This window comes from Scheffersomyces spartinae (genome assembly GCF_019049425.1).
Source record: "Scheffersomyces spartinae strain ARV_011 chromosome Unknown scaffold_25, whole genome shotgun sequence".
NCBI lineage: Eukaryota > Fungi > Ascomycota > Pichiomycetes > Serinales > Debaryomycetaceae > Lizanozyma > Lizanozyma spartinae.
Genome location: NW_025065072.1, coordinates 97084 through 121580, shown reverse-complemented (window position 1 = coordinate 121580; position 24497 = coordinate 97084). Strand labels below are relative to the sequence as shown.

Below are 24497 nucleotides of genomic sequence, written 5' to 3'. Positions count from 1 at the left end.
GATGATAGTGATGATGTTTACCTTTGATAAGATCAACCAACCCCAGATTATGGTTGGTGCACGACAAACAAATATGAAAAAACATGCATGTTGATCTTGCACGACCGTATTGATGATTTGTATGTGAAAAGCGTACATTTAGGTGAAATTCAGAACTTATAGAAATGATTATGGTTAATGAGTGCTTTCAGTCTTCAAAGGTGTGCTACTGTAATTTACTGTGGTGCTGGAATATACTAAGACAATATCTGTAACTGCATTGTAAGATTATAACTACTCAATTACATATTGTACTGTGTAGTAATACTTTTAATTAATATTGTCTATTAATATTACTCTAATGCTACGTTAATTGTCTTCTGATAGAAACCTCCGGGGTAATGGAAGTTTCCTATTCCGGCAACACCCTCTGTCACGTGAATTTTTAAGCTTGCTCCTTTCCCCCGGCGATACTAACTCCCCGGGGAGGCCTAATTGCCTACAAAGCGGACCACACCGGGTCGTGCTTTCCGTAGTGTTCCGTGATTTTCCAGTCACATGAGGGTTTTGTACTCGTTTACCCCAGATTTTTCCCCATTACCACGGAGTAATGGAGGTATTTTGTGTCATATCCCACCAATTAGCATAACCCATAGGGCAATTTTGTAGACAATCAGCCTTAGTAAAGTAGCAAAGTTCCGGGGAGGGGCCCTTAATACTAGTAAGTATCACAGGGGTATATAAACCATAAGATATCCCCAAAGGAAGAGGATGTTTTTCTTATTCTCACATCATTAAAACCATACACTACTACTTATAATAGTAACATCATTATGGCTCCTCCAATTGAATCCTCCATTAATTTTGGTGCTCATCCAACCATTACATCTAATCAAGATCCATTAGTTGAACAATTGAGTTTGAAAGAGGATGTGTTGATCAGACACAATTCTTCCCCTGCTCAATTATACGAAGATGGTTTGCTTGAAAAGGGTACTACCATCTCCGCCACCGGTGCTTTGATGGCCTATTCCGGTAAGAAAACCGGTAGATCTCCAAAGGATAAGAGAATTGTTGAAGAAGAAACTTCTAAAGACGATGTTTGGTGGGGTCCTGTCAACAAGCAAGTTGATGAATTAACCTGGAAGATTTCCAGAGCTAGAGCTTTGGACTACTTGAGAACAAGAGATAAGTTGTTTGTTGTTGATGCTTTTGCTGGTTGGGATCCAAGATACAGACTTAAAGTTAGAGTCATTTGTGCCAGGGCTTACCATGCATTATTCATGACCAACATGTTAATCAGACCCACTGAAGAAGAATTGGCTAATTATGGTGAACCTGATTTCACCATCTACAATGCAGGACAGTTCCCTGCTAACCCCCACACTAAAGGTATGACCTCCCCCACTACTGTTGAAATCAATTTCAAGGATATGGAAATGGTGATTTTGGGTACCGAATACGCTGGTGAAATGAAGAAGGGTATCTTCACCGTCATGTTTTACATTCAACCAATCAAATACAAGGTTTTGACATTACATTCATCATGTAATGTTGGGACCGAGAAGGGAGATGTCACCTTATTCTTTGGTTTATCCGGTACCGGTAAGACCACGTTATCAGCAGACCCCCACAGAAAGTTAATTGGTGATGATGAGCATTGTTGGTCAGACAATGGTGTGTTTAACATTGAAGGTGGTTGTTATGCTAAATGTCTTGACTTATCCGGAGAAAAGGAACCAGAAATTTTCAACTCGATTAAATTTGGTGCCATTTTGGAAAATGTCGTTTACAACCAAGACACGAAAGTCGTGGACTATAACGATTCTTCAATCACCGAAAATACCAGATGTGCTTACCCCATTGAGTTCATTCCATCAGCTAAGATTCCTTGTTTAATTGATTCTCATCCTTCTAATATCATCTTGTTGACATGTGATGCCTCCGGTGTGCTTCCTCCAGTTTCCAAGTTGAACTATGACCAAGTGATGTACCATTTCATCTCCGGGTACACTTCTAAGATGGCCGGTACCGAGGAAGGTGTCACCGAGCCCGAAGCCGTTTTTTCTGCATGTTTTGGACAACCTTTCTTGGTGTTGCATCCAATGAGATACGCTCAACAATTGGCCGACAAGATTGCCCACCACAAGGCTAATGCATGGTTATTGAATACCGGTTGGGTTGGTGCTTCTGCTGCTAAAGGTGGTAAGAGATGTCCATTGAAATACACTAGAGCCATTTTGGATGCTATCCATGGTGGTCAATTGAGCTCTGCTGAATACGAACAATTCCCAGTGTTCAACTTGAACATTCCAAAGGCGGTTCCTAACGTTCCTGCTGAGATCTTAAATCCTGCCTCTGCTTGGACTGAAGGTGGTGATTCCTTCAAGTCTGAAGTCAGCAAATTGGCTGGTAAGTTCCAAGAAAACTTTAAGACTTATGCTGACCAATGCACTGACAACGTTAAGGCTGCTGGCCCAGTTTTGTAAGCTTATTTATTATCATTATACTCAATATATCAACTATTCAGATAAAGAAACGTAGCGACATTATTATAAAGAAGCACTAAATGTCGCGTTTTATTATTACGTATGGGGCTTCTTTGGATCTGGTGATGATGAAGATGATCTTCGTTTGAAAGAAGATCCAAAAGCCGTACCTTCGTTAGAGTCCTCATCAGCAGGCGCAGCAGCAGGAGTAGTATCAGCGGCTGTGCTTGTCTTTGTATTTGCTGCTTCGATTCTTTCTAACTTCTTATTCAACATCTTCATCTTCATATCATAAAGCTTCTCGGTTTGTTTCCTTGTTTCCTCTTTGGCTTGAGTGATCTTAATTCCGACTTCATCTTGCAATTGCTTCAATTGAACCTCGTTTTCCTTTCCATGTTCATCTTTAGCCTGCAACTCCGATTTCAATTGCTGCACTTCGGTCAAGTGACTTTCTGCTTTTGTCTCTAGTTCCGATTTCAATTGATCCACTTCGGTCACGTGACTCTCTATTTTAGCCTCTAATTCCGACTTTAATTGCTGAATCTCTGACACGTGACTATTCTGGAGCTCCTCTTTAGCTTCCAACTCCTCCTTCAATTTAGTTATAGATTCACTCAATGATTTGATCCGTTCATTCTGTGCTTGAAGCTTAGCATTGGCCTTGTCTCGGATATTGTTATACTTTTGCTTCAAAAGCTCATATTCCTGTTCGTTATTGGGCGGTGGTGAACCCTCGGTTTCACCCACATGTTGAACGGGAGTTTGCGCTTGAACCACTTCAGCTTGAACTTGAGCCTGTGATTGTGCTGCATCGTTCAATCTTCCTTTCAACCGTTCATTTTCTTCGGTAAGTAACGACACTTGTTGATCTTTGACGGATATATCCATCCTCAACTTGCGTATTTCCTCTTGTAGTGGTCGTAACTCTTGTTCCAACCGTTTGGCTTGCGCTTCCCACGTCTCGATCTTATGTAAGCTTGCGACATTCTCGTTTCTTAAAGTCATGTTACTCTCTCTCAAGATGTTCAATTGCTCTATTTGCTCTTTAAGCTTATCATGTTGCTGAGCAAGATCATCACCGTTATTGATCTGGGAATGTTGAAGTCTGGTCAACTCACTTTGAGCTACTTCCAAATCCGACAGTAATTGGTGAACTCGTTGAGTCAACTTAACCTTTTCTTCATTGGCAGTAATGGCCTTGGCTTCAGAGCTTTGACATTCAGACCTTAAATATGCAATCACTTGTCTCAAATCTTTGTCGTTGTCGTCGTTGTCGATATAGTTGTCACCAACATGGTCACGCTTCCCGACATCTAATTGGTTCATTAAGATGACGTTCTGTTGCTTGAAATCATTCAATTGCTGATGAACAGTATCCAATTCCTTCTTGATCATCTCATTCTCTTGTACTAATTCCTCTTCCTTAGACACTAACATCATCTTCTGTTGACCAAGTTCATCTGTCAACTTTGCAATGGTGGCTTGGCTCTCACTTATGGTGTCATGCAATTCTCCTACCTTCTCGTTCAAATCTTGCTTAACTTCTAACTCCTTTTGGTACTTGGATTGAGCCTCTTGAACAATTCGGGCTTGTAGTTCCAACTCTCTATTCAAAGATACAAATCTGGCTTCCGTCTCTTTCTTCAACAGGTCATAGGCCAAAGCTTTCTGATTGGCTGAATCCAAATCGACCCGGAGTTTGGCCATTTCTTCCGTAAACTTGGCGTTTGCCAGTTGCAATTCCTCTGTCTTTGCTTGCTTGTCTTGCTTGAGCTCATTTATTTCGTCTTCAAGCAGCACCTTTTCTCGAAGCAACGCCTGGTACTTGGAGTCGTTCTCTAATCGATATGCTTCAAAGGTTTTGGTGGCATTTGAAAGTGCACTTTCAGCTGATTTGGCTATAGTTGTCATTTCATTGGCTTGGGTTTCCGCCACAGTCAATTCTTCCTTCAATTGTTCCAACTCAACCAATAATCGAGTCTTATCACTATCATTTGAAGATGAAGATGACGTAATAAACCTATTTTTAGATGCGTGGATTTGAGCATATAAATCATTGATTTGTTCATTCAACAGAACAATTTCTTCGTCCTTCTTCTTCAAATTGACCTTGGTATCCAATAAAATCTGACTCAACTCATTCACTTGCTCTAACTTGGTGTTCTGAGCCTTCCATGCCATCTCAGATTGATTAGAGATTAATAGGAGTTTCTCTTCTCTGTCTGCCAATTTCTGTTGCAAGTTTTGGTAATTTTCAATTGAATGGTTTAATCTTTCACTCAATTCTTTGGTAGATGATTCACTTTGCTTGAAAAGTCCTTGTAAATTCAATACAAACTCATTCAATTGGTTCTTTTCCTTTCGTAATTGATCAATATCGTTCAGATATGACTCAATAAGTGATGTCTTCATGTTAACTTCATTCTTCAAGCTATTCACAGCAATTTGATTGATGGAATTGGCTTGTTCAGCATCTCGTAACTCATTCAGCTTACTCAAAAAGAGCTTCTCTTGTTTCGATGCTTGGGTTCTCCAGAATGAAGACTCCTTTTTTAACTGTTCAATCTCAATCATGGAATTGTCTAATAATTTCTGTATCCCGCCAAGTTTTGTCTCTGCCAACTCAACTGAATGTTTCATATTAGATAATTGAAGGTTCAAATCATTTTTCGATTGAAGAGTACTTCTTAGTTTATCATTAAGTGAAGTAATTGTCTTTTTCGAATGGGTTTCAATCTCTTTAACTGACTTTTCTGTATCATTCAAACGTCTCTTCAAATCATCATTAATTTGGCTGAGATGTTTGACTTCATAACTGTAATTAGTCGTACTGTTGCTACTATTATTGTTGGTGGTTGATTGCATCTCTTTGATAGCATCCCTTTCGTTGGTTACAGCTTCTAATCTCAATTGAACACTCTGAAGTTCTCCTTCAAGAGTCATTATGGCCTCTTTGGCCTCTTCAATCGCTTCAGATTCAATGCTGTCTCTTTCAGATTCCTTCAGCTCAAGTTTCTGTCCCAATTGACGTGATACCAACAATAATTGTTGGTTCTTTTGCTCGAGCTCAATGATATTGGAAAATTCAACCAACCTGTTGGATATAAGCTCATCGGTATCTGATTGTATTAATGTCGTCGCCTTCTTGTCATTTAAAATTGAATCAGCCTCTTTGTTAATCCCACTCTTACTCAAAATGGTATCAATAGCTTTCCTTTCGACCGAAGTTAGCGGATTATCATCGCCATTCTCTCTAATCTTGGAATGAATTAAGTAATAGCATAATTGTCGTCCTAAATCTTTACACAATTTCCTTAAGGAATTGGCTTCAGATTGAACATCATTCAACGTGAACTTCAACTTCCCACACTCCTTTTCTCGTTCGAGTTTCTCTAAATTAATAATCTCTACTTTGCTCAAAGTATCATTGTAGCAAGACTTATAAAAGGCAATCTGCTTTTGGTAACTGGCAATGGTTGGTTTTTTAGCTTCTAATTCTTCAACAAATTGACTCAATTGCTGTTGAAGACTATTCTTTTGTGACTTTTCAAGGATCAATTGCTTCTTCAATTGACTATAATCAGTGTAAAGTGAAGCCAAATTTATCCCCAGTTCATTAACTAATAAATCTGAAGTGGAATCTAAATGAGGTAATTGGGTTTCCTTATGTAATTCTGATTCCAATGCATCTTGAGTATACCGTAACTTCTCTTTTAACTGTGTAATATCATTAGATTTATCCTTTAATTCAGTTTGTAAGTTGTTAATGGTATCAGATAATTTCTTCTTGAGTTCTTCTACATATGTTTCCAATTGGACAATTCTTTCTTGTCTCTGGGAGATTTGAATCTTGGATAACTCAACCAATTCGTCACTAGTTGCTAAAGCCGTTTCAAATTTGGACGTTTCCACGCTAAAGGATCCTTGAAGTTTTGTTAAACTATTGGTTTTATCTTCTAAAGACTTCTTTAAAGTTATAACTTGTTCCGATTCATTTTTTAGTCTCTTACTTAAAGTCTCATTGGAGTTCTTTAATGAAACGATTTCATTGGTTGAATTCAAATAATCAGATTCACTCTTCTTTAATATTTCAGTTAATTTGGTTTGGTTCTTGTTCAATTCCGTTTCAAACCAAAGATTTTGTTGTTGTAGAAAGTTTCTTTCATTGGTTACTTTTGTCAAGGCTAATTTGTTATCAAAATTGACATTTCTGATATCGTTTAATTCCTTAACAAGTTGATTAATTTTGGTATTTTGGTCAATATTTGTCTTAGATAATTTGTTAACTGCTTCATTCAATTGCAATACTTCCTTTTGATTGCTACTCATAATTTGGGAATACTCAGTGCTACTTTGAATATCTTTCCGTTCTAAATCATTTAATTGGTTTTGTAGTTGGTATTGTTGATCTTTGGATCGAGATAATTCCTTTAGGGCTTCGTTCTTCTCCTGTAGAAGAGTCTCGTTCTCTTCAAGTAGTGTCTGGACTTTATCACTATTAGCATTCAACGAGTCTTGGAGTTCCTTGAATTTCTTGTGTTGAACATTGGTGATCTTCTCCATGTTTAATTGAACAAATTGAAGATCTGAACGTAACAGATCTGCTTCTATTGATTTGTTGTAAATGACATCAATGAGTTGTCTTGGAATTTCGGCAATTGATGTAGTGTTCATATTTAAATATGCTGCAACTCTTTCAATCTTCGAGGAGTCACCCAATGGTTGATGACCCTCAACCTTGTGCATTTGTGGGTGTACTTCAACTTGTTCAACTTGATGTTCAGCCTTCTGCATCTCAACATGAGGTTGTTCTTGATGTTCATCTTGATGTTCATCTTGATGCTCATCTTGATGCTCATCTTGATGCTCATCTTGATGCTCATCTTGATGCTCATCTTGATGCTCATCTTGATGCTCATCTTGATGCTCATCTTGATGTTCATCTTGACGTTCATATTGACGTTCATATTGACGTTCATCTTGATGCTCATTGTGCTCCGCATTCTGTTCAACTTGAAGCTGTTGATCACCTTGGAGTTGTTGCTCAATCTGTTGTTCAACATGATGTTCGCCTATTATTTGTTGCTGTTCTAGCGGTTCTGGCTGTTCTTGTTGATGGTCTCCATTAAGTTCCATTTTCACATCCTCTGGAACATCATTGGATAAAGCTACCATAAGTTGGTCTTCATTACCATTTTCAGTCTCATTATTCAGTACTTCTTCCATCCGTTGGTCTATTTTATTATCAATGCCTTCGCCATCAACTTCGTCTCGGATCAATGGAGCAGTTCCTCCATTCGATTCAGCTTCGTTCTCCATTGAACTTCCTCGGTTATTAGTTGATTCACTCTGTTTGTAAGGAGTAGCCTCATGATAGTTTATAAGTTGTTGATGGGTTTGTGTTTAGGAATTTCCATTTGGGGTTTTGTGTCATAATATAGTAATTATCTATGGTGATAACTGTGGGACGGTAATAGTGTGTCAGTTATGCCTATTTGACGGTAATAATAGGTGATAAACATATTGAATTGTGGCTCTTGTCTGTCTGTCTGTCCGTTTGTCTGTCTGTCTGTTTTGAGTCTATGTCTACAACTATATATGTGACTGTTTGTCTGTGTTGGCTATATGTCGGTGATAATCGGTATCCGTGCTCTTCCGCAATAGTATCACTTATGATGATAGCTATATTTAATGACTATATTTCACGATAATTACAGTTGCTTGTTCCATCTAGCATGGCTGCAAATATGTATGAATATATACTCATTTTGTGTCTATTATAGGGTTTAGACCCTATAACATCACGTGTGTATTTTTAAGTGACGCACTATTTTTCAAGTGTCTCACGTGACACTGTTTTTTTTGTTTCTACTATATACAGTCACTCCATTTTAAAGTTACCCTGCACTTCTTCCCAAACTGTATCCCACCGTGGCGGATGGAAAATTTTGACAAAATTGAAAAGTTAACTATAATTTGAAACTTGTACGCTCCTTTCCCCTTCTCTTAAGCATCCAACAAGCAGACATAGAAAATGATTGATCCATCCTTGAAGGTCTTGGCTTCCAAGTACAAGTGTGACAAGGCTATCTGCCGTAAATGTTATGCTAGATTGCCACCAAGAGCCACTAACTGCAGAAAGAGAAAGTGTGGTCACTCCAACCAATTGAGACCAAAGAAGAAGTCTAAGAACTAAGTTTGTTTTATTATTGAAATGTTTGGTCCCATTACATTCGAACTTTGATAATTATAATGTATTTATTATTTGGAATCATTTCCTAGCTGATAAAGGTTTTGAATGGAAAGGTATCTTACGGGACTTTAAGGCAACTATTTAGATGTAATAAATGACTTAATAAAGGAGAATATGATTGTAGTCGGTAAGGTATTGTTGGTATGCGGCTGTGTCAGTGTGTTGTGCTGAATTATTCGTTTGCACCAGTGAGATCCACTACATGTAATGTATTTGGTGCTGTATGATACTGTATCCGTGATACTGAGCACTGATTAGTAATTTTAGGAGTATGTTGACGCTATTGTAATAGTGTACTTGATGACTATTTCTACAAATGATTTCACCGAACCATCCTTACGCAGTTGTTAATGGTTGTTTGATCCAATACTGCATGACAAGTTGAACATACGATACCAACACTCTGTAGACACTGTATATACATACGATACAATATACATACACTGTACATACACTGTACATGCTCCGTACATACTCCGTACATACTCCATACTCCGCATATAAATATATGTATCATGCGGTATACATACACTGTAGCTGTCTCTGTCGTGCTGATCATGTCTTAGTGCGATAGCTCCCCACTCTATACTATTTCCGCACTATCCACTGATGTCCGAGCATCCACCATAGAAATCTTCCAACACACATTTTTAGGACTGGACACACTCACAAGCTATTCTCCTTATTCTTAGACGAGATAGAGCGGTAGATCTTTCGTATAGTAGGGCGGCTCCGTAATAGATTTAAAACATATTACCTATCATATTGTTACGTATCATATTATTACGTATCATCTATCACCATCGTCATATAAATATTACCTATCTGCTACTTTATTGTTACAGGTTATAACAAGGTGGTCATTTGTTTATATCCGATTGATTCATTGATTCATTTGGTGATAGTGAATGGTTGATTGATTGGCTGATTGATTGACTGATTGATTGATTGATTGACTGACTGACTGATTGATTGATTGACTGACTGACTGACTGATTGATTGATTGGTCTGTTTTTGTTGATTGTGTTTTGATCTGATCTGACCTGTCATATTCCTTAATGATAAATACCACTATTAATAATACTAATACTACTCCTAATAACAATAGTAATCCAGATATATCCTCCTCAAACAACAACACCACTTCCGGTCATCCATACGCTGTCACTGTGGAACCAGCTATCAACTCGTCCGTTCAACCGGCAACTCAACAAAAACGTCAAAATAGTAACTCGGGGTGTATGCTTTCTAATTCCAATAAACGAACTCCTCCAAATCCTTTACAGTTTCCTATGGCCATGCAGTCCTCGATACCTCAATCGCCTTCGTCTCATAACAAGCAACAGGAACAGCAACCGCAACCGCAACCACAACAACAACAAATGCAACCTAGAATGCTCCGTAGAAACGTCAACCAATCGTATCAACAGCAGAATGCATCGATGAAGACCCCAACACCGTCATCGTTTGAGTTGCCTTCGAGCCCGAATATGAATCAAAACAACATGGCTTCAATTCAAAATAATTCTGACCTGTCAGAGTCCAATGCATTGATGGAGAATGACCAGACCCAACAGCAACAGAGACTGTCATCTAAGGAGGCCAATGAGTATGGCTATGGACTGCAGCAGCACCAAGTGCAGCACCAGCAAGTGCAACAACTGCAACAACAGCCGAGAACGATGACAGATCAAGAACAACAGTTGGCAGCAAAACTAAAGGTTACATATAAGAACATTGTCAACTACGAAGAAATTGTTCAAAAAAATTGCATTGAAATAACATTAAAACTAAACCAATTTGCTATTTACAGTACAAACAGTGTTAGTGGTGGTTCTCCTCCCAGTCAACAGCAACAGCAACAGCAGCAGATGGTTAAGACGTCAGAATTACTGTCAGATTTGTGGACCATCTATCACCACAATATTACGTTGTTGGATAATTATTATGACTTCCTTGTCAACGCATTGAAACCTTCATCTAATCAAATCCAATTCAAGACAGGCAAGAATATAGTGGATCTATATAAAATTCCCAGAAGGATGTGGGTTTATGGAATTGTTGGATTTCTTGAAGTGCTAAAAAATATTATGAATGTCTTTCAAGATCATGAGATTTGTTCATGTTTTATTTCGTATTGTTTTACCATAATATCAAATTTAACAGATCCAATGTTGGAGATGGAAGGTTGGTGGTCTGAGAAGTTGGGTGACTTGTCAAGAATGGCCATTGCTTTATATGCTTCTAAATTCATTGATTGGAAAATTAGTGCAGAGCACTGGTACTCTGTGGCCATGAAATCCTTGTATGGTCATGGGAAGATCTACTATCATATGTGCACCGTGCAACAAGATAATTTGGAAGCTTTGGTCAACATTGGGAAATCAGTCATTTGCAGAGACCCCTTTGTTCCAACTCAACATTACCTTAGATTAGTTGTTGAGAACATATGCACTCAGAGGAACATTCTTCTGTTACTAGAGTTACCTATAATTGACTTTATCAAAATTCATAAAGTCTTGTTGACTATTTATCATCATACTATTGATCAAAGTTCGAATTCGTCTTCGATCACTGCCACTGGGTCTGCTACATCTCAATCCAGCGGGATTTCAAATAATAATAATAATAATAATAATAATAATATTGGTGATGGGACCGCTAGTGAAGGAGGTATTCGTGATTCACAAGTACAATACGGAATTGCATTAGTTACAAGGTATGGGATCACGTTTGGGTCTGATTCCAATGGATATAATTTCTTCACAAGAGAATTGTATACTCCTACCGGGATAACACAAATCCATGAGTCTCATAATCCATATTATTTTCAACAAGGTGGTAATGCAGCCCCTTATGTTGCGGCAGCCAATGTAAATTTGAACTCGGTAGAAAAGATGAACTTTTGGTTCAATAAGGGTCCTTTATTTGCGATTGCTAACATCAACCATTTGATTGGTTTTGGAGATGCCAAAAATCCATTTGCAAAGGTATTTGAATTACCTGAGGCACTCCGTGAACGCAAGGATAAAAAGGAAAAGAAAAGGAAATCACGAGCGGAGTCTCAAGGTATGGATGATATCCCCACTGGCGGAACAACCACTTCTTCTAATAATCCAGAAGTAGGAAACAATGGTAATATATCCCAATTCCTCTCGTCAAATGAAGGATCAATGGTTTTTGCTGATGTTTTGTCTCCAAGAGATTGGTTTTTCTGCCTTCAATATATCAACAAGTCAGTTTTGGAATTATCTATTCGAATCTTGAACCATTATTTGGTTGGACCCAAACAAGCATCTACACCGCATGTGATTGTGTGGTTATATTTCATGATAGCTGTGGGACAAGCCACCAACAAATTCCCTAATTCCAAAAGCATGTTTTTGTGGTTATTCAGAAAGTTATTTCCGTGGCAATCACTTATCAATTACTTAAACTCTGTTTTAGAGGTGGTAAAGAAGAGTAAGAAATTGAATGGCTTAATTGCGTCTTATTTAAGACAAGGGAATTATATGAGTAAATTTTCCAATGCAGAGTTTCTACCAGAAGTTTGGCAATGTTGGGGTACATTATGGTTTGATGCGATTGCACCCAAGGGTGATTTTACAGATTTGGAAGTGGCAGGTGTCAAAAACTCAGATATATTTGATCTTCCAACTTGTGGTACATCACCAGTTTTCAATACTTCCACCAGTTCTGTTTCGGGGATGAATAATGACCTGATGCTCGGTGCTGGTAGTCGTGTTCGTAGTATGAACATTGAAAAGGACAATGATGAAAGAATTGTTCGTATTCTTTTGTTGGCGATCGTTTTAGCAGACGAATATAATTTGGGGTTAATTAGAACTGAACAAGGATTCAGGTTTGAGAAGCAAACGTTTAAGAATACCGATACTATGGTTGGTCAAATTCCCGATGTTATTCCTCAGATTGAAGAGTTCTTATTGGCAGACGGAAGATTTGTACAAAACAATTTCTTACAGCCTATTAGTGCTGAGAATTTGTCCAGCGAAAGCATGATTTCGGCCAATAAGCTTAACGAGATTTGGTTTTCTTCTCTGGAAAGAGAAGCTGCTGTTGGTCAACCACTGAACAATGACGACAATGGCTATGAATTTTCTGCAACTGAGGATTTCCAAGGTTACATTGACGATGAAGGCACATATGCTGACTCAGAATTTGAGAATGAAGATAATAGTCAACAACTGCACAATGCACCAAGACAACAGTGTAATGCGCAATCTTCGCAACCATTGCATTTTCAACAGCAGCAACTGCAGCAGTCTGGACCGCCGGAACAACAGCAGCATTTTTACACTTCATACGAGGTTCCCTCCGATGATTGGTCTGTTGGCAACATTTATTTCGAAGGAGATTTAGGAGATCGAATGGATTCTCATCTCACGTACATTACATTGGATGCTAACTTATGGTTAAAGCATTGTGGACGAATATTTAAATGTGTTCGCAATGGAGTGATCAAAGTTCTGATTCCGTTGATTGTGTTTCAAGAGTTGAGAACATTACGGAAGTCTACTGAGGCCACCATTGCAGATGCCGCTACTCGGTCGATAATTATTATTCGAGAATTATTCTTGAGCAACGAAATCGTACCCCTTCGATTTGATGGTACGGTTGCAATGGATATTAATGAGACTACGGAATTAGAAAATAACTCGAACTGGCGATCCAATATTGATGAAACGATTTTAAATGCTGTCAGTGAACATGATGAGATTGGTAAGAAACTTTTAAAGGGATGGAATGTTAAAATTCACAATAGTAACGGTACAAAGTCGATGATATTGAATGCTCAAAACGCCAAGGCCCTTCGGTATTGTATATTAGTTACTGATGATCGGAATATGAGGTTAAGAGCTAAAACTGTTGGACTCACAAGTTTCCAAAGTAAATGGCTATTCACTCAATTGGAAACAGCGTTTCCTTACAACTGTATTGACTGATTGAACGATAACTGTTTCAGATTGGAGCTAACTCAAACAAAGAAAAAGAAAGAAAAAACCGATAAACAATTATAGAATTATTTTGTTGCATTTATTATTAAGAATTGTAATCAAAGATTGTAGACCATATTTGAAACGTATATGAATTGGTTGGCATAGTATATTATTTCCTGATAACAAGGTGGTGGGTGGGAAAGTCTGGGTCTGCACTGTCAGGACCTTCCTTATTGAGATCGAGTACCAGCGTATTTACGTGTTCCCCCCTTCTGCTGCGCTTTCTTCCTGCACGACGCATGCGCGTGGTTTGCAACCCCTTTTAGGAAGGGGGATTCATTTCGCAGTCAACTGCCATTACTTATTGGGGCAAATGCACCAGACACCAAATATGTGTTGCCAAATAGCGTAACGTATTGGACAAATAGAAGACATTATATGTAAGGGGGTGTATGTTATATGCACGCACCCCATGTTAAAAAGTATATAAAGAAAATGAAAACTTCATTCTAAAAAGTTTTAACCAAATCAAGTAACTAACTTAATCCGCTATCAAGTATCGAGTAAACTGTTGAACTATTTGTTCTAGTCATTCCTTTAAGCTCTAACTGATACTTTCATTCAATAATACACTTCACTTTCCTTTACTATTTAGTCTTTCTTTTTATCAAATATGAAGTTTTACTCGTTACTTGCATTGGCCTGCGGGTTATGCCACGTTGGTGCTGCTCCCATTAGAACAGTTTTGGTCACTCATACCATCTGGGTGACTCAAAAGGCGGCAGTTGATTCTACAGAAGCTACTTCAGTTATCTCCGCCACAACACCAGCTGTTGAAACTGCCACAACCACTGGTGGTTTCTTAGACAATATATTAAATGCCGCTTCTGACGGATCTAACATCTTTCAAGTGTCTGCTTTGGACGTTCAATTGGGTGTGGCTAAGAGCTCAGCCACAGTTGTTACATCGGCCACTACGACTGTTTCTACGTCCGCCGCCACTGCTACTACTACTTCCGCCATTGAATCAACCACGGTTGGTACTTCCACCGCCGCCGCTGCTGCCTCCTCCACATCACCCACTGGGTCCATCTACTCCGGTCAAGGTACCTTTTACGATACCGGTTTAGGAGCCTGTGGTTGGACTAGCACAGACTCTGACTACATTGTGGCCATTGATATCAAGACATACAATGCCCACAATGTCGACAGCAACCCCAACCACAATAGTTTGTGTGGGAAGATGATTAGAGCCTTTTACCAAGGCAAATCTGTTGATGTGAAGGTTGTGGACGCTTGTGAAGGTTGTAAGGTCAATGACTTGGACTTTTCACCCAGTGCTTTCCAGCAATTGGCTAATGAGTCTCTTGGAAGAATTGATATCACTTGGGAATGGTTGTAGATTTTTATATAATAATATGATTGAATTTGTGCTTAACTTTATTCTGTAGTCACTTTTATAAACTATGCTATTTTGTCACGTGACTTGTATCTTATTGCCCAAGATTGGTCACGGGAAAATGGTAGTCTCCTGACTCTGGGTCTTCTGCCTACGCCTGACTTACTTCACCTTTAGTCAATGAATCAAGCAATGTAAATAATTGTACCAATTTCTTAAGGTCTTTAATGGATTGACTTTGAGGCTTATAAATCTTTTTGGTGTCCACTGGTGCAGTTTCAAGAATATAATCTCTTTTCATGATCCCCACAATCAATTTCTGACATTTGGAAAGGAATTCATTGGCCAATACAACTCCTGGCTTATAAGCTGGACCCATGGATAAAAGAACAGCCACTATTAATTGGAAGATTGGAATCAAAAACTCATAAAACGAAATGGTATCATTAGTAGTGCCATGCAAATCATTTAAACTGGTGGGAGTATCTAATACCATCAGGATATTGATGTTTTTAAGGGAAGAAGAAACATCAATTTGAATCTCTAATCCGATATCCGGATCAATGGAAAGGAAACTTGAATCCTTTAAATAGGTAAATAATTCTCCTTGAATCAATTGCAAGGCTCCCATTTTGGTTTGAGATATACGAATGAAAAGATAAAGTGTGGCTTTCAAAGCTGTCAATTCATATACCAATGTGGACAAACTTATACCGGAATTTTCCTTCTTGCAAGCCTGGAGTAGTTCGTCTGTTCTCTTTATGGATCCAAGAAGAAATAAAAGGGCATTATTTCTGATCATATGGTCTAGAACAAAGCTGCTGCTTTTGTTGCGTGCTAAACTGACCAAAGAATCCAATAATAAAATCGATGTGATTCGGGCAGAGTCTTCGGAGTAAATGGAATCATTACACACAACTTCAAGGAATCTCTTGTCTAAGGACTTGATGAACACGTAAATCAACTCATTCACAGTCTTGTCTTTTGCAATTCTGAGGAGAAATCTATTGGCCAAAACATAAAGGTCACTTCTTAAGCTTGGTGTCAGATTGGAGTTTAAAATCCCACTGACACACGTTTTAAACAACGGGATTAATCTTTGATTGGCAACAGAAACATCATCATCGGATTTGGGGGTCAATACTTCATGATCATATAGATCATAGAGCATTACAGCTAATGATATCAATTCTTGGGAGAATGGAATATCTGTCTCTAAGAAATCATGGATCCGAGGTAAGATAGCTTCAAACACTTCGGCAACAAAATCTCTCTTGTTAACTCCGAAGCCTATGGTATCAAATTCGTCTCTCGAAATGAGAACTTCAATCAATTGACACCATGATTTTAAACAGCGTAATTGTGCATCCTTCAGTTCCTTCGAACCAATGTATTTCCCCATAAAGTCAGCAACTTTAAACCCTTCATAGATCACTTCATTGGAAAAGGCTTGTCTTTGTTCGTCATCAACAAATCTCTCACCTTGACAGCGGACTCGGTAGAGCTTCTCCAAGAACTCAAAGTTTATGCCACATTTCTTGGATAACTTGACTTGCTCCAAAATGTATGAAAGGTTGAACTTGGAGTCAAGACTCTCGTACTTGTAGATCTCAAAGTTCTTGAACCTAAAGTTCAATATGTCCAAGAACTTCAACACCTTGTTGGACCCATTAAACAATTCTGTGGATTGAAGTAATAACCGTTTATAGTACTCTCTTCTTGAAATCGATGTAGTATTCTGCAACTCAAGTGAAAAGTATTGAAGTATCATGTCTCTTTGGTTGATAAATGATAAGAACGTCTCACAGTCAAGTTCACTATCAATGAACTCATTGTTAACATCTTCCTGTAGGTCACCATTGAAACAATGACTATGCCAAACAGTATAGCTATCGATTTGAGGTTGAAACTTGATCAACTTCTCAAAGAATAAATCATCAGCAACTCTAATCACAGATAACGTGAGACTTCCACACACTGAACTCTTGCAAAGCTTGACAATAACCTCTGCAGTCAACGAGGCCATTTGAGATACTCCAGCATCAATAATGTTGGCATTTTCATTCTTGTAATCAACAATCAGCATCATTTCCAAGCTTTGACAGAGTGCATCAACAATACAATGTAATAAGGTGCTTTCTCCGGTTAGACAAGCATCTTCTGCAAACCGTAAGTGACCACCTTTGCTTTGATACCCAAGAAGGAAATGGCCAATACCCATTTCATTGTCTGGGATATTATTCAAGACAAAATTTAAAATATCAAACTTAATAGGTCCTTCTGATTCCACAAACTGATTAATAAAACCGTATTGAATCCGTCTAGCTTCATCCACCGTCTGAAATGCGGTGAGCAATCTGTTTGAGACAGACAAAGGATCATTCGTGTGCTTGTTGGCAAAGTAAGGTGATGAGCTCAAGCTATTCAAAACAGACAACGAAGTCTTGGAGATCATGTCATTGCTAGAGCCAATGTAAAGTGCAATGTGAATAACAGACTGTAAGTTAAACACAAACAACTCATAGAAGTTGGCTACTCCATTAGTACCAAGTGATAAAGGGTAAGCAATATTTTCAAAGGGAGAATTTGATCTTGAAGCCAATACAATACTTAAACTTGTATTGAACCCAGAACCCGGTGTGATTTCTCCTAATGAATCTTTATCCTTCAATATAGGTGCCAATTCCTTGATAAAAGTGTCTTGCAAATACAATATAGACTTAACAATTGACAAGGACTTCTCCACAACAGTGGAGCTTTGGTGGTTGACACTCACTTCGTCCAAACCAATATCTAAGATGGAAAACAACGTCTTGTAGGTATTTTCATTGAAGAAATAGTTTAAAATGGCCAACGAATGATGTAATTTTGTAAACAATTTGAACGTTAATGGAGGACTTTCAGGATTAACATTCTCCACAATATTGTTCAAATTAAGTTGCGGTCTAATTGCATTAATCATCACATCGTCAATGAATTTCCAGTCGATTTCTTTCAACGCCTTATCAGCTATGTTAGTTATTAACGATTGAAGGTTGAGTCTGTCATTTTTGCTAGATAATTTGGATGAACTTCCAAACACTTTTATCATCAAAAACTCCATATATGGCCATATTCCAATCTGACTTCTGTAGCCATAGCCTAGTTCAGGTGGGTATAACAATTCATATGGTGCAAAGGCATAATCACCAATGTCTCGAGGTTCAAGTAACACGCCCACCAACTCTGTGAATGCTACTACTGTGTTGAAGGTTGTCATGTTCATTTCGAACAGTTGGTTGATCCTAACATTGAACTTACTTCTTGAAGAAGGCCCTGAAGATAATGATGGTTGCTGTTGTTGGTAATTGAGTCTGGGAATTCCTCTATCTTCAAGGTATCTGTTGCTGCCAGGGTTCAGTTGTGAGTTACTACCAGATTCATTATCTTCTGATAAACTGTGATACAACCACCGGTCTAAAATATCCCACACTTTATATCGTATGGTCAAGTCGTTCTTATCTGCAACAAAATCACCAAGGAACTTCATCATTAAATTAAGGATCACAACCCTGTTGGTTTCATCAACTTTAAGTTCCTTTCTTCCGTTTTCATTGGTACCAGACAAAGTAAATCTGTCGTTCCAATGATTTGTCTGTATCACCATATTGTCAAACTTCAAAAACCCTTTAATTACAGGTAAAAACCGATTGAAGATTGTGTTCTTCACTTGCTTGGAAACTTCCAGAGAAGATCTTATATTTTTCACCAAGAATGAAAGTAAAAGAACAAATCCAGAAATAAAAACTATCCCATCTTCAGCCAATTCAACTAATATAACATCAGTAGTTGAATCATCTTGATCATTGCTGCTGGTATTATTACTTTTCTCATTTCTATCAAATGATGTTAACATCATCTCTTGCTTCTTGTAATCTTGCTTATAATTGTCATTCAATGCATCAATATAATACATTAATGAGTCAAAGATGGAATTGACTGAAATCTTGGAAAAATCACTCTTCTTTGTCATACCTAACCCACTTGGAATATTATTGTTCATCAAAATTTCCCATATCTTAAGCGTTGTTTGTTCGTTACCTACTAAAGAACCCAATAACAAGCAAAACGTTGCGGTAATTAAAGGAGAGGTATTATTATTCAATCCCCAAGTAATAAACCCAAATTTATCATTAATGTTGTCTGTATCCTTCCAGAACAACTCACAAAGTAGTGGTCTATTTTGATAGGTGTAGACAATCAGCATATAGATTCTCTCCAATTCTGCTTTACTTGCAATTTCATCCAAATCAACAGAAGAATAATTGACCTTTGAAGCTGAGAATCTGGTTACTATTTCTTTCTTTTTGCTTCCTAACTTGGGGCTGGCAGAACCAGAATCACCAGAATCGCTCTTGTTGACCGAAGACAAGAGGAAATCTTCTTCGTTGTCCCGTAAACTTGTGAGAACGTTGGCAGAATTCACTATGAAACAGTCAAAAAAACTGTGGAAATGAGAACTTAGAATGTTTTCATTGAAATATTCAGAGATAACAAATCTGCTAGTGTCAAGTAGTTCGTTCACCAAAGTATTTGACTCTTGAATGTTCAATGACGAACTTATAAATTCGGCATTGCATTTGAACTTGTTTGGCAGTAAAATGGGTATATTCTTTTGTAACAAAGATTTGAAATCGTAAGCCGCGTTCCATTCTAATTCCTTTTCAGTTTCGGGATTGCAAGTTGTTGAAGTGTAATTTAGGATCCATTCAGCGATTCCATGATTAATGCAAGTTTGGATATGATTACTAATGTCTTTAGTAAAGTTATATTTCTGTTGTCTTGCTTCATTCTTCTTACACCATGCAATGAAATTGACCAATAGAACAAGCCAGATGAATACCTCCAAGTTCAGTAAATCCGAGATATTGCTGTTCAACTTTTCCACTGCGTATTTGTAGTACAGTTCAATGGTATTGTCTTCAAGATTAGATACTTGGTACATTAAAGAAGGCAAAAAATGAATCACAAACAAGTCAGTATCCTCTAAATTGGACGTTATCATAGTTATCAACTTTTTAAAGCTTGTTAAGCTAAGTGGATGGTGAACCACGAACGAATACAAGAATGTAGCCAATAATTCATGGCACTGGAACAACTGAGTTCTTAAAAAGGTGATGGCATCAACAAACTCGGTATCAAACAGTCCAACGGTAGCCTTTAGTTTGTCTATCAAATCATTGGCGTTCTGAAGTAGCTTATAGATAACTTGGAAGCTCTCAAGAGCATTGTCGTACAACTTGTCTTTCTCTGATGCATCATTGGCAATCAACGACACCTTGTTGTTCTCCGAGAGCCAGATAAGAATGTTCAAGATGTATTGAAACCTGTTGAAGAACGCTAATCTCCCGCTTCCTATATAGTTAGTTCCCTTATTAGCAGCTGAACTCCCACTGTTAGCCGAATAGAGCACCTCTACAGCGACGGTCTCATCGACTAGCAAATCGGTCGACAACTCGTATGCCAAATCAATGAACTGCTGGTTGACCTTGATGGACTCGCCGTTGGAAAATACTATCTCCTGGTCGGGTTTGAACTGGGTACTCTTTTTGGGGGGCACTCGTAAACACTCAATCAAGTCTGGCTTGATGGTGGCAATGTATTCATGTTGGATAGAGGAAGCCGAGGTCGGAAGATCCTCATAAACCTTCAACACGTTGTAGCAATCCTCAAAGACACGTGCCGACCAATTGCGTGTCGTCATTGTGGTGAATGATCTGTATGGTTATATTGTTTGTTAGTAGTAGTTGATGTCTGTTTTGATGTTTAAAATTTTTGCCCATCAAAAAGGTATTTCCGAGGTATCGGGGATAAAACCGAGGATGATGCCGATTGCAGTATAACTTACACTATAATGTACATTATAAGCTTCTGTAGCTTGTGTGGCAAAGTAATCACGCACCCACCATGATGTATTTAGTTTTGTTTATCTTATTTTCATTACGTTGTATTTACTAGTGTCATATTTATGTTAGCTTATGCTTGTGGAAACTACTATTAGTCTTCTACCCTCGTAATTCCGGAACTCATGAAAAACTTTAAGTATTGAGATGTGAAGACAAACACTTAGTACTGTTCCTTAGCTCTTCATTAACTACCATGGGTGTGCCAGCATTGTTCCGGTGGTTATCCCGGAAGTACCCGAAGATCATCTCGCCAGTCATTGAAGAAGATGTTGGTGATGCTGAGTTCGGCCATGCGGATGGAGCTAAGTACCAAGACCCTAACCCCAACGGTGAATTAGACAATTTATATTTGGATATGAACGGGATTGTTCATCCATGTTCCCATCCCGAACATAAGCCTGCCCCAGAGACTGAGGATGAGATGTTTCTCGACATCTTTACCTATACAGATCGGGTGTTGATGATGGCTAGACCGAGAAAGGTGTTGATGATCGCTGTTGATGGAGTAGCCCCTCGAGCCAAAATGAACCAACAGAGAGCTAGAAGATTCAGATCGGCCCAAGATGCTAAGCTTGCACATGAGGAGAAACAACGTCAAATCAAAGAGAAGGAACTCCGAGGTGAAATGATCGATAATGCCATTAAGGGGAAGAAACTGTGGGATTCTAATGCTATCACTCCTGGTACTCCATTCATGGATAATCTTGCACTTGCTTTGAGATACTGGGTTGCTTATAAATTGGTTTCTGATCCTGGTTGGAGTGATTTGCAAGTGATTATTAGTGATGCCACAGTTCCAGGGGAAGGTGAACACAAATTAATGAGTTTTATACGGTCTCAAAGACTGGATCCTTCCTATAATCCTAATACTCGACACGCTATCTATGGGTTGGATGCTGATTTGATTTTTTTGGGTCTTGCTACTCATGAACCTCATTTCAGAGTGTTAAGAGAAGATGTTTTCGCTAACCAATCAAGACAATTACGAGTTAGTGACCATTTACTGATGAGTGAAGACCAGAAACAGTTGCTACGGGCTCAAGATGCTAAGAAACCTTTCCTCTGGTTGCATGTGAATGTTTTAAGAGAATACTTACAAGTTGAACTCTTTAATCCTCAATTACCATTCAAATTTGATTTGGAAAGAGCCATAGATGACTGGGTTTTCATGTGTTTCTTTGTAGGGAACGATTTCTTACCTCATTTGCCAAGTTTGGACGTCAGAGACAATGGGATTGATATTCTTGTGAACTGCTGGAAGAGAGTTTTACCTCGGTTGAAGGACTACATTACTTGTGACGGGAATCTTAACATAGAAAGTGTGGAAAAGCTTTTAGGTGCCTTGGCTTACAAGGAAGACGAGATCTTCAAGAGAAGGCATGACAATGAAAAAAGAAAGGAAGAGAACGATAAGAGAAGGAAAGTCATGCAAGAAGAAGATAAGGCGTTAAAAGCCCAATATATGTCCACTGTTTCAAAAGGTAAAGAGAAAGCACCCTTAGCACCAGTGGCTACTATGCCTTTAATGGATACTAGTGGGAAAGTTGTTGATGGTTATGCCAATCTTACCAATAAGGACATTGTTAACAACTTAGGAACCATCACTAAAGCCCATATGTCTAATGCCGAGGCAGCTGCTGCGTTGAAGAAGCTTATTGATTCCAAGAAGAATATCAGTGCCGTTGCTGCTGTTAAGGAAGCATCCGAATCTGTTACGGAGTCAACTGAAGTTAGTGAGTCTGATAATAATACTCTGACCAATGACACTTCCCTGACCAATGACAAGAAAAGACCAATAGGTGAAGTTCAAGAAGGTGAAGAGACAGAACCCAACGGCGATGTGGTGAAAATGTGGGAACCTGGTTACCACAAGAGATACTATGAATCCAAGTTCCATGTTTCCGGAGATGAAGCCGTCAACGAAGTGAAGAAAGGTCTAGTAAGATCATATTTAGAAGGTATTTCTTGGGTATTGTTATATTATTATCAAGGATGTCCTTCATGGCAATGGTATTACCCATACCATTATGCACCCTTTGCAGCCGATTTTGTTGATCTTCACGAGATTGTTGGAGACGAAGGGATCCAGTTCAAATTGGGACAGCCCTTTAGACCATACGAACAATTGATGTCAGTTTTACCTGCTGCTTCTGGTCACACGTTACCTGAAGTATTCCGAGAATTAATGTCCCATCCAGAAAGTGAAATCATTGATTTTTATCCTGAAGACTTTGAGATTGATATGAATGGGAAAAAGATGAGTTGGCAGGGGATTGCATTATTACCATTCATTGATGAGAAGCGATTATTAGAAGCCGTACAGAAAAAGTATGAGCTTTTAACAGAGGAAGAAATGGATAGAAATACCAATAAAGAAGCGGAATTGATTGTTTCAAAAGCCAATAAGAATTATAAAAAGTTCCTAGAGCTTTATACCGAAGCTGAAGAGGATTCTGCTACTCCTACGGTTGTCAAATTCAAGTTTTTAAGGAGTGGATTGGCTGGAAGTGCCATGAAGATTGCAAAGTTCCATATTGCTGGTTTATTATCATCTCCTTTGGACATGGGCAATCTTCCAACGTTAAGAAACGATCAATATATGAGAGTCACTTATTTGCAACCTGCTAAGACCAGAGGGAAGTCTATGCTTCTTAATGGCTATATCCCACATGTCAAGGCATTAACTCAACAAGATATTGATACTATTACTTACTCTAATAATGGTCGAGGGAACAATTACAATAGATTCAGAACCCCCAATGATAATAGAGATTATGTTAATAATGGTCCTTCGGGTACAGAGTCTTATCTCCAATACCAAATGAGAAGAGGAGGCTATAGAGCGTTTGTGGAAGGAATGTTAAGTGGAAATAGCAATAATTATAATAACAATTATAATAACAATTACAATAATAATTATAATAACAATAATTATGGTCAAAGACAGGGAAGAGGTTATAATAATAGGAACCAAAACTATGGTCAAAACAATCAGAACTACAACCAGAGTCACAACAACCAAAACCAGAATTATGGTCAGAATTATGGTCAGAATTATAACCAGAATTATGGTCAGAATTATAACCAGAATTATGGTCAGAATTATAACCAAAGTTATAACCAGAATTATGGTCAAAATTATAACCACAATCAAAATTACAACCAAAACTATAATCAGAATCAGAACTACAACCAGAACTACAATCAGAATCAGAACTATAATCAGAACCAGAACTACAATCAGAACCAGAACTACAATCAGAACCAGAACTACGGTCAAAACTACGGTCAGAATCAAAACTACGGTCAGAATCAAAACTACGGCCAAAATTATAACCAATCGGGTCATAATTCCGGTTATTATAGAAGATAGATGCTACTTTATACACTATAATATATTTCCGGCTCGACACCCTAACACCAGTATTTGGCCTGACACCCGAACACCAACTGAAAAATAAAGTAAAGTAATT

At 38.2% G+C, this 24497-nt stretch overlaps 6 protein-coding genes across 6 annotated transcripts; 4 read left to right on the top strand and 2 right to left on the bottom strand.

The window, feature by feature from the left end:
• Positions 1–812: 812 nt before the first annotated feature.
• Positions 813–2468, top strand: PCK1 (phosphoenolpyruvate carboxykinase; the record flags this gene model as incomplete). Its single annotated transcript, XM_043193687.1, has 1 exon — positions 813–2468. The coding sequence occupies one exon, from the start codon at positions 813–815 to the stop codon at positions 2466–2468; it is 1656 nt and encodes a 551-aa protein (XP_043047223.1).
• A 96-nt stretch (positions 2469–2564) lies between these two features.
• On the bottom strand, positions 2565–7787 carry MLP1 (Mlp1p; the record flags this gene model as incomplete). The annotated part of the gene is made up of 1 exon (XM_043193686.1): positions 2565–7787. The coding sequence occupies one exon, from the start codon at positions 7785–7787 to the stop codon at positions 2565–2567; it is 5223 nt and encodes a 1740-aa protein (XP_043047222.1).
• A 1449-nt stretch (positions 7788–9236) lies between these two features.
• KQ657_002940 (uncharacterized protein) lies at positions 9237–13686 on the top strand (the record flags this gene model as incomplete). Its single annotated transcript, XM_043193685.1, has 2 exons — positions 9237–9241; positions 9831–13686. 2 exons carry the CDS (start codon positions 9237–9239, stop codon positions 13684–13686), a joined length of 3861 nt encoding a protein of 1286 aa, XP_043047221.1.
• A 667-nt stretch (positions 13687–14353) lies between these two features.
• On the top strand, positions 14354–15082 carry DAG7 (Dag7p; the record flags this gene model as incomplete). The annotated part of the gene is made up of 1 exon (XM_043193684.1): positions 14354–15082. The coding sequence occupies one exon, from the start codon at positions 14354–14356 to the stop codon at positions 15080–15082; it is 729 nt and encodes a 242-aa protein (XP_043047220.1).
• A 148-nt stretch (positions 15083–15230) lies between these two features.
• KQ657_002938 (uncharacterized protein) lies at positions 15231–20822 on the bottom strand (the record flags this gene model as incomplete). The annotated part of the gene is made up of 1 exon (XM_043193683.1): positions 15231–20822. One exon carries the CDS (start codon positions 20820–20822, stop codon positions 15231–15233), a length of 5592 nt encoding a protein of 1863 aa, XP_043047219.1.
• Positions 20823–21217: 395 nt separating this feature from the next.
• Positions 21218–24397, top strand: RAT1 (ssRNA exonuclease; the record flags this gene model as incomplete). Its single annotated transcript, XM_043193682.1, has 1 exon — positions 21218–24397. One exon carries the CDS (start codon positions 21218–21220, stop codon positions 24395–24397), a length of 3180 nt encoding a protein of 1059 aa, XP_043047218.1.
• Positions 24398–24497: the final 100 nt, after the last annotated feature.